This window comes from Ictidomys tridecemlineatus, chromosome 6 (assembly GCF_052094955.1).
Source record: "Ictidomys tridecemlineatus isolate mIctTri1 chromosome 6, mIctTri1.hap1, whole genome shotgun sequence".
NCBI classification, from domain to species: Eukaryota; Metazoa; Chordata; class Mammalia; order Rodentia; family Sciuridae; genus Ictidomys; species Ictidomys tridecemlineatus.
The window spans coordinates 1129934-1142831 of NC_135482.1; the positions used below are offsets into that span (position 1 = coordinate 1129934).

The window sequence follows — 12898 nt, forward strand, 5'->3', positions numbered from 1 at the left end:
CCAGACGTGGCTAAAGGCTGCTTAGGGGGAAATCGTGGCACAAACGCTTTGACGAGAGGAGAACAAGGTCGAAGCTGACACGGAAGATTCCAGTGCAGGAAGCCAGCCTTAGGCTCCAGAGGAACTGGCCAGCGGCAGGAGGGAGCCATTGAGGGCAGAAGCCCATGTACCCAATCAGAATGCGGCGTGGAAAATGAACCAAACTGACGTCATTTCTCCCAAAAGATGAACAAAGTCGATCAGTTCCATCGAGACTGAGAAAGGGGAAAAGAGCCACAAATGAGAGGCACGTGCTGCAGGCCCACAGACCCGTCCGAGAGGCCTGGGGCAGGCACCGCACACACCCGTGTGCCCTGGTGGCCTGAAGAGCCCTGACAGCTGACATTGCCCCAGATGACTCAGATGACCACAGGGGCCCAGAGGCCACTAGGAGAGAAACCCTCCTGCAAGAGCAATCTCCGTCCCAGACGTTGCCACTGGTAATTCCACCAGATACTCACAGAAGAGATCACGCCACTGTGACGATCACAGTCTCTTTACTAGAAAAGCGGAGAATATCTCCATCTCACTTAGTGACGCCAGCGTTGCCTCGGTACCAAAACCAGGAGAAAAATCAAACTACCTACTGCTCTCTCCCACGAATGCAAAGAGCAACCAAATACCAGTGAGGTGGACCCAGCAGTCACTTACTATCTCAAGATGCAGAACCAAGACTAAGCATCAGCTACATAATTCACCACTTAACCATCTTAAAAAACATGATTCTTAAATGATAAAAATTCCAGAAGAGGAAGGCACATCCCCATCTGGATAAAGAGCAAACACAGATCCCTCCAGCTCACACCCTCGGACCAGGATCACTGAGATTGGATCAAGGCGAGCACCTCTCTCTGCTCTCAATCCATGTCGAGCTGGTCTTGGTGGCCCGCGGCCAACTGCAGCCTGACAGTACTAAGTGGAACGCGTCAGCGTTAAAGGTGCCTTGTTTTAAGTCGTGTGCTGTCCTCAGAGTGTGGAGAAGCCTGCCTTGTCTGGCCCTGTGCCGCCCAGACGGGGACGGAGCTCCGTGCAGCGTATCCACACTGTATAGGCTGCCTGCCCCTTGGCCACCTAGTGGTTTTCTTGATGTCAGCCCAGGACTGGTGACACTAGAAGCTGGCCTATGCCCAAGGGAAGCTGTGAGTGAAGAGGTGAAAGTCCAGAGCAAGGAAAGAGAAAAATGACGTGTGGAGGAGCCTAAGACCCACGGGAAGTGGCTGTGGTCACTCACCCGTGTGCCCACCACCCAAGGCCAGTTAGGAGTCAGCACAAGTTTATGAAAGGGAAGAATCAAGACCCTAAAGTGCATGAGTTAGCTTTACCCCAGGATGCACAGAGGAGGAACCTCGTGCCCAGGGCTGTGCCATCGGGGGCCTGGCCGAGCGTCCCAGCGCCCAGGCTGGGGCAGAGGTCAGAGCACTTCTGTCAGCCCCAGCAAGAGCCCTTCTCCTCTCCCTCTTTCGCCAGACTTTATTGTTGAGAGCAGTTTAGGTTCAGGGAAAACCAAGAGGAAGGTTCAGAGATTTCAGAACAGCCCTGCGTCCAGGCACGGCCTCCCGGGCACCGGCGCCCCACAGCTGCCCTTATTCAGACACAGAGAGGCTGATTCTAGAATTCACGAGGCGAGAGAAGACGGGTGAGAGGGGAGCACTTCCCCACGCTCCTCAGCAGCTTTCAGAGGGCGGTGCTCCTCGGTGAGGGGTGAGGGAGGAGCTCACTGGAACCGGGTACCGACTGTGGGAGCCAGCGCCGTCTCCAGGCTCAGAACAGGAGCCCAAGGTGAGAAAGGACGCGTTGCAGACGGGGCCGTGGGGCACCCGCGGAGTGGAGCTGGTCTCCCCAGGGCCCTGGAGATCCCACGTCCTGCAGAGCCACAGCAAGGGACGCGATGGAGGCTGCATCACCTCGAGTTCCACCGTCTGCGCAAGACCAGACGCCCAACGCTGGAACTCACACTGATCTCTGCACCCTGCCCAGGAACGCGGCTGGTCAGCACCACAGGGCGCTGCCACCGCCCACCAGGGGACGGCCAGCCCTGCTCCAGCACCAGGGTCGGCAGCTCAGAGAGCTCAAGGCTGTCCCCCCGGCGACCGGTGTCACAAAGCCAAAGATGGACCCTGAGGAGCACCGCGCCAACAGATCCCGCCACCTCGGCGGAAGAGGCCCTTGATTTCTCACTGAGACTTTTTCTTTTTCCTCATTCCCCCAATTTTTATCTATTTTCATCCTTTTTAAAATGTTTAATTTGTTTCTAAACGCTATTTCATCGTGTTGTACCACTTTTATTTTTTATGATTTTGTGTGTGTGGGTGTGTGTGCATGTCCATGTGTGTCTGTGTGTGCCTGTGTGTGCGTGTGTGTGCGTGTCCATGTGTGTATGTGTGCATGTGTCTGTGTGTGTGTCTGTGTGTGTGTACGTGTGTGTGTGTGTGTGTGTGTGTGTGTGTGTGTGAAGTCCTCACTATGCGGATAGGGCATTCATGTGACGTCACTGTCACTGGGATCTCTTTCTTCTGCATGGCACCTCTTGCGGCTTTGACCTGCCTTGGTGGGGGCCACCGTGTGAGGCTGGCCACACCTGGTCCTTGTCCCTTGGGTCCCCCACCTTCACTCCTCCTCCTCTCACAACAGGGTTTCCTGTTCCCTCTTCTTCCTTTTTAAATCTCATTCCGTTGATTTTTTTACTCCTCCTTTAACATTGCCACCGCCACCTGCCTCCTGCCTCACCTCGGTCACTTTTTACTGTCACCCTCCTGCCCTAGGTAGAAGCTGTGATCCTGTTAACACCTGGCGGACGCAGCGCCCACCCATTGGTGCTGCTGTGATGTCGGCACCGGGGACGGCCCAGCAGAGCCCCACTCTTTAATCCCTCGGGAGTCCGGCTTTCCATTGCTGGTGCCGGGTCAAGGGCTGCCCCTCGTTCCCCACGGGGTGAGGAGTGCTGTGATGTCCAAGTGGACGCCGCACCTTCGTCTCGAGGCGGTACGTCCTTGGCTCACACTAGTGCGAGTCCTGGCTTCCGTCTTCCTCTGAGAGGCGGGAAAGAGCTTGGGCACTTGGAGTTCACAACGCAGAGACCTGCTGTCCAGCAACACGCACAGCTCACAACTGGCCAGGAAGATGGCTCCCGCCCACGAGTGACCTGCCACCCGAGCCTCAGCCAGACTTCCGCACGCAGAAAGGAGGGATGAAACCCCGACCAACATCCAGGCTCCGAGCAGGGGCCACCTGTGGGGGACCGGTCCCCCTCCTGGACATCTCCTCATATTTTCAAAAGCAGAGAAAGTCCCAGAACAAAAAAGATAACTACACACAAGGACACTCGAAGGGCAGAGAAGGGACTGCAGCTCCGCTGATGCCCGAGCCCAGCCCCTCTGGAGACGCGGGGAAGCAGCTGACACACATCCCCCCAGATTCACAGACCCCTAGTACAAGCTCCCCCACCCCGAAGTGGAAAGACCAGAAAAGACTACAAAGAGCTGAGTATTAACATGCTCGAGGCATTAAACGAAGATCCAAGGAATGAATTAGAAGAGTAGATCCAGGAAATGGAAGATCATTTTAATAGAGAAACTGAGATATTGAAAAGAAACAATTAGGGCCCTGGGAATGAAAGTCACAGCGGATCAACTAGAGATGCACCTGAAAGCATCGTCCACCGACGGGGTCGCCTAGAACACAGCCTTAGCCCTGGGAGAAAGAGCATCAGGCCTTGGAGGTGGGACGCGTGGACTCGAGGTCACAGTGAAAGGACAGTGGGAGAGCCTCATCAGAACACGGGACTCGCAGACAGCGTCCAGAGACCAGGCCCGAGGACCGTGGGCGGAAGAGAACATGGAGACGGATCTCCAGGCGTCGCGAGCTGCTCAGTGAGACCCACAGAGAACGCCCCCTGTCGGAAGCGACACGCTCCCACACAGAGGAGTCCAAACAGACCAGGCCAGAGAGCATTCTCTAAGGCACATCACGATGGAAGCTCTGACACAGAAAATAGGGAGGAATCTTAAAAGTGGCACGAGAGGAACGTCAGGCCGCATTTAGAGGTACACCACCCAGGCTCACTTCTCAGTCGACTCCTGAAACCCAGGAGGGCCTGGAATGAGCTACTCCAGACTCCAGCAGGAAACACCTGGCGGCCAAGACCCACAGCCTGGGGAAGCTCTCTCTCAAATTTGATGGGAAAATAAAGAACTTTCCATGATAAGGATGAAATGAACGGATTCATGACCGACCACCCAGGCAGAGTACAAAGAATATCAAAGACAAACTTCACCTCGAGGGACCAAAAAACGGACCCCAGCTCCAACAGAGGAAGAGGAGGAGCAGAGCAGCCAAGTCAGCAGGAGCCAAGACCCCACAGAATAGAACATTGATAAAAACGGCAGCAAATGGGGCTGGGGATGTGGCTCAAGCGGTAGCGCGCTCGCCTGCCATGCGTGCGGCCCGGGTTCGATCCTCAGCACCACATACCAACAAAGATGTTGTGTCCGCCAAGAACTGAAAGATAAATATTAAAAAAATTCTCTCTCTCTCTCTCCTCTCTCACTCTCTCTTTTTAAAAAAAAAAAAAACGGCAGCAAACAAGACCAGACCCCAACCACACTGCAGGCAGAGGGCCTCACCCCCAGACCTCGGTCAGCAGAATGAACCAAAAAGACAAGGTCCCATCTTATAGCAAAGACCCACCGCCTGAGAGAGAGGAGGGGCAGGGGGAAGAGGGCCTTGCACACAAGAGGGGTCTGCAAACCAGCCAGGAGAGCTCCTCCCACCTCTGACGGAGCAGAGTGCAAGACGGAGAAGACCCCCGCATTACACAACAAGACCACATGACGGCGGTGAACACCTGTGCTCCAAATGTCACGGCACCCAGTTATCCGGAAAACACGTGTGGACACGAACCCCAGACACGGGGCGCTTTCCAAGCCCCGATCACCAGGAGACAGGTCACCAAACACAGAATCGTCACCGATATTCTCAACTAAATAATACTATGAATCAAAAAGGTCTAAAAGTTATGTACAGAAGTTTTCGCTCCAAAACTGCTGGACTCACTATCTTCTCAGCAGCTCATGGAACTGTTTCCAAAATAACCACATTCCAGGTTGCCATGTAGGTCTTACAGATACGAAAAATATATATGATCCTATGCATGCTATTGGGTCATTATGGAAAGAAACTCAAGATCCGCTGTAAGAAAGATAACAGAAAGCACATACCCTCGTGGAGACTGAACAATACTATTTTAAAGGAAGAATGGATCATAGAAGATATGAAAGAAAATTCTAGAAGCAAAGAAGAACCGAGGCAGAACCTATCAGCGTCTCCAGGACAGTGTGAAAGCAGCTCTCAGAAGGCAGTTCACAGCGCTGAGAGTCTCGTTCCAAATAAATAAGCCATGCTCTACCTTCAGGCCCCAGAAAAGAAAGACCCAGAGATTCCAAAAGCAGTAGAGACAGGAGATAATAAAGATCAGAGCTGAAATCGATGAAATCGAGGCTTCAGGAAAAGCAATACAGAGGATCAATGCAAAAAAGAGTTGGTTTTTCAAAAAGATAAATAAGATTGATGAACCCTTGGCCAAACTAACCAAAGGAGGGAGAGAGAGAAGACCCCAAAATAAAATCAGATGTGAAAAAGGAGACGTCACCAGAGATGCTTCTGAAATCTAGAGGAACATTAGAAACTGTTTTGAAAATTCATACTCCAATAACCTGGAGGACCTAGAACACAGCGACCGATTTCTAGACACGTAGGACCTGCCCCGAGTGACCAGGAAGATACAGAAAGCCTAGCAGACAAGGAAAGTAACGAATTGAAACAGCAATTGAAAGACTTCCAACAGAGAAAAGTCCAGGACCCTGCGGCTTCTCCGCGGAGTTCTGCCAGAACTTTATAGAAGAACGAACCCAGGTCTATCTCAAACTGTTTCATGGAATTGAAAGGGAGCAACAATACCAAAATGTTGTAACCTCATACCCAGGTCAGAAATGACAGACCAAGGAAAGAACTGCAGACAGTACCCCTGGTGAAGATGCACCCAGACGCATCAAGAATCAGCACACCTTTCCACCACGTGACCCGCCACGTCACCCGAGTTAAGAACACGGACCTCAGAGGTACAGAGGAGGCCGTGACAAACCCCGACACACTCGTGTTAAAAACACTAAGGAAACGAGACCGAAGGACCTTCCCCGAGAGGCTGACCTGGGCAGCTCGAGCCGACATCAGACTGAGTGGAGGAAGACCTGAGCTTTCTTTTTGGTAAAATCAGGAAGAAGACAAGGCTGTCCAGTTTTACTGCTCCTACTGATACTCTACCATCAGGCAAGGGAGGGAACTGACGGGTACGAGAAGGAGAGGAAGCCAAACTGTCTGTTCACTGACGACGTGACCCATATCCAGAACCTTCTAGAGCATCTGCAGGGCTCAGCAAGCAGCAGGCTACTAGGGGGCACACACAGACCGAGCTCTCCTCACCCCACAGCAATTCTGCTGAGAAAGGAGAACCGTCCCATGCACAGTAACCTCAGGGAAAAGGGCATTGACCTCACCCAGGAGGTGAAAGAACTGCACAACGAGAATCATAAAACACCCAAGAAAGAAACCAAAGAAGCCCCATAGGACGGGAGAAGCCTCCCATGTCCCGGGAGAGGCAGGATCAACGTGAAATTAGGATCTAGATCAGGTTCATAGAGATAAAGCTGAACCAGAACCGAGACGCTGTGATTTCTCCCCAGCATTCTCTCTGCCACCCCACGCGTTTGTTCTGCATAGAACTGAAAGTTAAAGTTCGCCCTTGTGTTTACTATAATAAATGGGTTTTACATGAGCAGGATAAAGCCAGCTTGGGTTGCACGATGACTTTTATTTTGTACATTGATGCATTTATATGCAAAGACTGTTTTAAATATTTTTCTGTTCATGAACTTAAAAAAATGAAACCAACTACTCTCATAACTATCACGCTAGAATAGAAAATAAAAAACGATTGATAACGAAAAGGCCCAGATGTAAAATGGCTGCAATCCTGGAAAACAGTGGGAGGTCACTCACCCGGTGCCAAGGCTCACAAAACAGCAGAGGCTCTCAAGACCCCGCAGCATCCGTCAGGACGGGCACGCAGGTCCACTGTGCACGGGAGAACCTGGACACCGGCCAGGGGAGAGTGACCGCCTCTGAACACACAGCGCTACAGCCACTGGACGGGTCAGGAGCTGACCTGAGCCTGGAGCCTCGTGCGGAGAACTGGGAGTGGACCATGGGTGGGAGAGAAGACGTGAGCTGAAGTGCGGGGAAGACAGGACAGAACCTTGGGAGCTAGGCCCAGACGCCGGGCTTCGCTGGACACCCAAGGCATCACCCGCAAAAGGAAAACCTGCAAACTAGGCCTCATCAGAATGAAGCTCTTGTGTGGAGGGGACAAGGCCACAGACGGGAAGAAGGGGGAGCCGCACAGGACCCAACAAGGCTGAAACCAAACCACTGGCGGAAGCTCCCGGAAGGCACCTGGCTGAGCAGGGGCGTATGGCCAGCAGCGAGTGAAGGGTGGCCCCGTGAGCCAGCAAGGAGGTGCACATCAACCACGTGCAGGTGCGGCCTTGGCGTCGTCCCTGAATGCCCTGTCTGTCCCCCCATCCTGGCCAGTCAAGGGGGCAGAGAGCAGGCCTGGGCAGAGGGTGTGGACACAGCACCTGGAGGTGGCTGCTCCCTGGCACACAGGGAACGAGGGCCGCCCTGTTCTCTGTGGGAAGCGCCTCTCTTGCCCCTGAGCTGGGGCAGCTGCTCTGGGACGCTGGGCAGGCAGCACACTAAGCCAGCCACGGTGACAGCCTCGGGTACAGAGCCCTCCCTATGTGGGGACAGGCGCAGGACGGAGGGCACCCTGCAAAAGGCACTCGTCACTGGTCCAGTGGCCACCACAGGACAGAACACCATGAGGGACGAGGCGCTGCTGTCACTGGTGGCCACTGAGCCCTTCTCGGGCATCCTGCTCTCTGGTCAGCCTCCCCAGCAAGCCCTGGCCCCGCGCTGTCTCCGGGCACTTTCCTGGGTCTGTCTGAAGCCTGCCCCGACCTGGCACAGGCGGGAATTCCCCGTGGGAATGGCTACAACAAATGGGTAACAATGGAAGCACACAAGAGGGGGCACAGGAAACAGCCCCCTCCCCCTGCGGTGGGACGTGAAAGGTGAGGGTCTGGACGTGCGATACCCTGGGACCAGGGGACGTACCTGGGCATTGACCCTAGAGCAGCCGAAGCCTTTACACTCACGTTCAGAGCAGCTTTAGCTAAAATAACCCCCACGGGAAGAACCCCACGCCCTTCAATGGGCAAATGGCCAGGCCAATGCAGAACACCCCACTGATGAGCCACAGTCAGAGGAACCGGCTTTTCACGGGGGCAACTTTCCAGTGGGTCCGAGGCACTCTGCGGTGTGGAGGAAGGCAGCCTCAGAAGATGGACAGTCCCACCACAGCATCCTGGAAGGAACCGCGGGCGACCGGAACGTCAGCTGCTGCCGAGTCAGGGGAAGGGACAGGTGTACACACACACCCACGTGCACACGCGTGCTCGGTGGTGGGACCTGAAGCGTCCACCAGGCAGGTGCCAGCAGGCAAGGCCTGGTCCTGGGGGACCCGGGAAGGTCCTGGGCCTCTTGGGTCTCTGACAACCACACGGGGATCTCTAGCTACCTCCAAACCAGCCATTTTTTGCCTGAGATCCACCAACATTCCCAAGGAACACGGGGGCAGTCTTGCCCAGCGTGCCCAGAAAACAGTGGGAAAGGACCACAGACCCCCACTTCCAGCGGCTGCGTGACCCGGAGTGAGACACACCAGGGGAGCCCACAGGACAAAGCAAACAGAGGGGCCACCTCACGGCCCCGGGGAGCAACACCCTAAGTCAAACACTGGCTCAGCAAGTCCAACAGGTGACACCAGCTGATGCCCGGGACAGGAGGGCTCATGAGCTGGACAGGGCAGAAGGGGCCCGGCTCACCACAGGGTGGTGGCTGGCAGGCAATTACTTCAGCGTGAGCAGGGTGGCCACAGATCCACGGGACTTTATTCATAGCTGTGTGCGTTCCATCGCTCCCCACATGACAGGCCAAAAAGGGACAGCAGGTTCCTTGGACCTTCTCTGAATGGCGGTCACAGCTCATCTGCCAGAAGAGAGTCAGGGATCTTACTCTCTGCCCCCGGCCTCCGAGTGACTGGCAGGTGGTGCCCTCCGGGCTCTGGCCCCAGCCACCCTCAGACCATCCAGTGGTGCTCATCGACTCTCGGAGGCTCTGGGGAGGCAAAGGGGCTGAGCCAGGCCAGGGAGACACGGTGGCCAAACACGGCCTTCAAGCTGGACCACGGGGACCCTTTGCGTGGCAGCCGGCGGTCCCTCTGCAGGCGCTCGATGAGGGTCCTGTCGGTGCAGATGGAGTACATTTGCATGGCGAACATCGTGGAGTTGAGGAGGAACGCTATCAAGGCCACCAGGAAGAGGTACATGAGGGAGCGGCGGGGGGACACGGTGCTGTGCCTGTCCCACTCGCCCCGCGCGTGGCTGCGCAGGACAGGGACGCCGAGCAGCAGCAGCAGGTGCAGCGAGGCCAGCCCCATGTACAGCGTGAAGAGCACGAAGTACTTCTGGTTGTCCTCGCCCACGCAGTTGTTGACCCAGGTGCAGTGGTGGTCCATCTTGCGGACGCAGCGCCCGCACACGCAGCAGTGGTGCGCGCGCGGAGGCTTCGCGCTGCAGCACCAAAGGCAGCGGGCGTCGGGGGCGCTGCCCGGCGCGCGGCCCAGGGGCACGGCGCCAGGGTCGGTGAGCATGGCCCGCGCGTGCGCCGCCAGCCCCAGCGCGGCCTGCAGGTGCAGCAGCAAGCCGTTGGCCAGGCTGTAGGCCAGGTCCCGCGCGGGCAGGAACAGCTCGCGGGTGGTCACCCACGCGGTGCCGAAGGTCAGCACCCAGGTGCTCACGGCGAACACGATGCCCAGGATGTCGCACACGAACCAGGGCCGGCGCGAGGGGCCCAGCCTCGGGCACCAGGGGCCCAGCCTCGGGCGCATGGGCGGCAGGGCGCCGAGTGGCCCCAGCTGGGGCTTCCGCTCAAGCGTGAGAGGCGCGGGGACCGGGGCGGGAGCCATGGGCACCCCAAGCAGGCTGTGGCACCGTGTCCTGGTGCCAGGCCTGGGCCCTGCGTGGTGCCACTAGCGGGGACAGGGTCCTTGTGCCTCCGCGCGCCTCTGCCGGCGGCTGGTGTCCCGCTGGGCCCGTCTCCCTACCGCTGGGGCACGTTGGGAGGCCCCTCCCACGTTCTAGAATGGGCCCTTAGGGCTTTGTGAACTCAGGAGGCCCTGGTGCTGGCCACGGAACACCGAGGTGTCCCCTGGGGCACGGCCGGCCCTGGCCCGCAGAGGCAGGAGGGAGGAGCCACTCCGCTGGTCTCCGCTGTCAGAAGGGGACACTGAGACAAAGGGAAGTCACTGCAGGTGCGGTGAGTGACCAGGTGAGGAGTCACCTCTGGCTGTCATCCAGAGCCTGGCCTTTGCCTTGCTCTGTGCTCGTCTGGAGGGGCCACCAGGCTGAGGTCTGAGGACGGTGACAGCAGACACCCCAAACAGCAGCAGTGGTTGATGAGTGGAGTCAGGGCGTGGCCATGTCTACATCCTGAAAGGACCAGGCCTGATCTAAGAAGCAGGTCCTCAGTGGACACCATGGCATGGACCCCAGTCCCCAAACACCTATGGCACAAGAGCAGGAAGAGGTGACCTAACCTCAAGGAAGAGTGAGAGGAGTGGAGAGGTGTGAATGTCACCCTGTGTGTAGACATGATGATGTTGCTGCTGGTATAGAGAAGTCATTGTCAGGTTGCATTAATGGGAGAATAGCATGCAGAATCAGGGAGGGGACAGTAGCCTGCATTTGCATCACCTTGGGAAATGTGTGCCCAGAGTGGCTCAGCAGCAGTCACATGAGGAATCTGGGGGAGCGGGATGGGAGAGATAATGAGGAGGGGGACCCTGCTCCAGCCTCTGTTGAGTGAGCTGTGGCAATGGTGAGGGGCAGGGCTCTGCGGGGGGTGGATGGCACTGTGTAGGATGCTGGCAGGTGTGGGTGAGGGTCTGCCGGAGGAGCTCTTCACAGGACTCCTCCACACAAGGCCACCGTGCCCGCCCCCCGCCGCCCCCCCCCCCCCGTGTCCTTTTAAACAGTTGGGCCGCAGGGATGGCTGGGGACAGGATTTGTGACCCAGCCACCTCCAGTGTAAAGTTCAGTGTCCTTTTGTTCACACGGGTCCCTGGGACCTGCAGCACCTCTGAACTAGTCACCCGCTGCCCTGCAGCTTGTGAAATGGCCTCCCGCTTCTGGGCAAGGGACTGTGGGTGGAGGGGTCCAGTGCCTGAGGCTCATTCTGTGTGTCCAGGCTGCCTGCAGCTTTCCTGCTCCCGGAGCACACCAGCTCCCCTGGAGCCCCCCACGGAGTCCCTAGAACACACCAGAGCCCCCTAAAACACACCAGAGCCCCTAGAACACACTGGAGTCCCCCGGAGCACCCCGGAGCCCCCTAGAACACACCAGAGCCCCTAGAACACACTGGAGCCCCCTAGAACACACCAGAGCCCCCTAGAACACACCAGAGCCCCTAGAACACACTGGAGTCCCCCGGAGCACCCCGGAGCCCCCTAGAACACACCAGAGCCCCTAGAACACACCAGAGCCCCCTAAAAACACACCAGAGCCCCTAGAACACACTGGAGTCCCCCTAGAACACACCGGAGCCCCCTAGAACACACCGGAGCCCCCTAGAACACACTGGAGCCCCTAGAACACACCAGAGCCCCTAGAACACACCGGAGCCCCCTAGAACACACCGGAGGCCCCCTAGAACACACCGGAGTCCCTAGAACACACCGGAGCCCCCTAGAACACACCAGAGCCCCCTAGAACACACCAGAGCCCCCTAGAACACACCAGAGCCCCCTAGAACACACCGGAGCCCCCTAGAACACACCAGAGCCCCTAGAACACACCAGAGCCCCTAGAACACACCAGAGCCCCCTAGAACACACCGGAGCCCCCTAGAACACACCAGAGCCCCTAGAACACACCAGAGCCCCTAGAACACACCGGAGCCCCCTAGAACACACCAGAGCCCCCTAGAACACACCGGAGCCCCTAGAACACACCAGAGCCCCTAGAACACACCGGAGTCCCCCTAGAACACACCGGAGCCCCCTAGAACACACCGGAGTCCCCCTAGAACACACCGGAGCCCCCTAGAACACACCGGAGTCCCCCTAGAACACACCAGAGCCCCCCAGAACACACCGGAGCCCCCTAGAACACACCGGAGCCCCTAGAACACACCAGAGCCCCCTAGAACACACCAGAGCCCCTAGAACACACCAGAGCCCCTAGAACACACCAGAGCCCCCTAGAACACACCAGAGCCCCCTAGAACACACCGGAGCCCCTAGAACACACCAGAGCCCCCTAGAACACACCGGAGCCCCTAGAACACACCAGAGCCCCTAGAACACACCGGAGCCCCCCCAGAACACACCGGAGCCCCCTAGAACACACCGGAGCCCCCTAGAACACACCGGAGTCCCTAGAACACACCGGAGCCCCCTAGAACACACCGGAGCCCCTAGAACACACCAGAGCCCCCCTAAAACACACCGGAGCCCCCTAGAACACACCGGAGTCCCCCTAGAACACACCAGAGCCCCTAGAACACACCGGAGCCCCTAGAACACACCAGAGCCCCCTAGAACACACCGGAGGCCCCCTAGAACACACCAGAGTCCCCTAGAACACACCGGAGGCCCCCTAGAACACACTGGAGCCCCCTAGAACAC

General features: G+C 57.2%; 1 protein-coding gene across 1 annotated transcript; it reads right to left on the reverse strand.

Moving 5' to 3' along the window:
- Window positions 1–9292: 9292 nt before the first annotated feature.
- Window positions 9293–10180, reverse strand: LOC101965181 (palmitoyltransferase ZDHHC3). The gene has a single exon (XM_040281779.2). The coding sequence runs from the start codon at window positions 10178–10180 to the stop codon at window positions 9293–9295; it is 888 nt and encodes a 295-aa protein (XP_040137713.2).
- Window positions 10181–12898: the final 2718 nt, after the last annotated feature.

Bases quoted from the DNA above. Each gene is read 5' to 3' on its own strand.
- LOC101965181 (XM_040281779.2), bottom strand. From the start codon at position 10,180: ATGGCTCCCGCCCCGGTCCCCGCGCCTCTCACGCTTGAGCGGAAGCCC.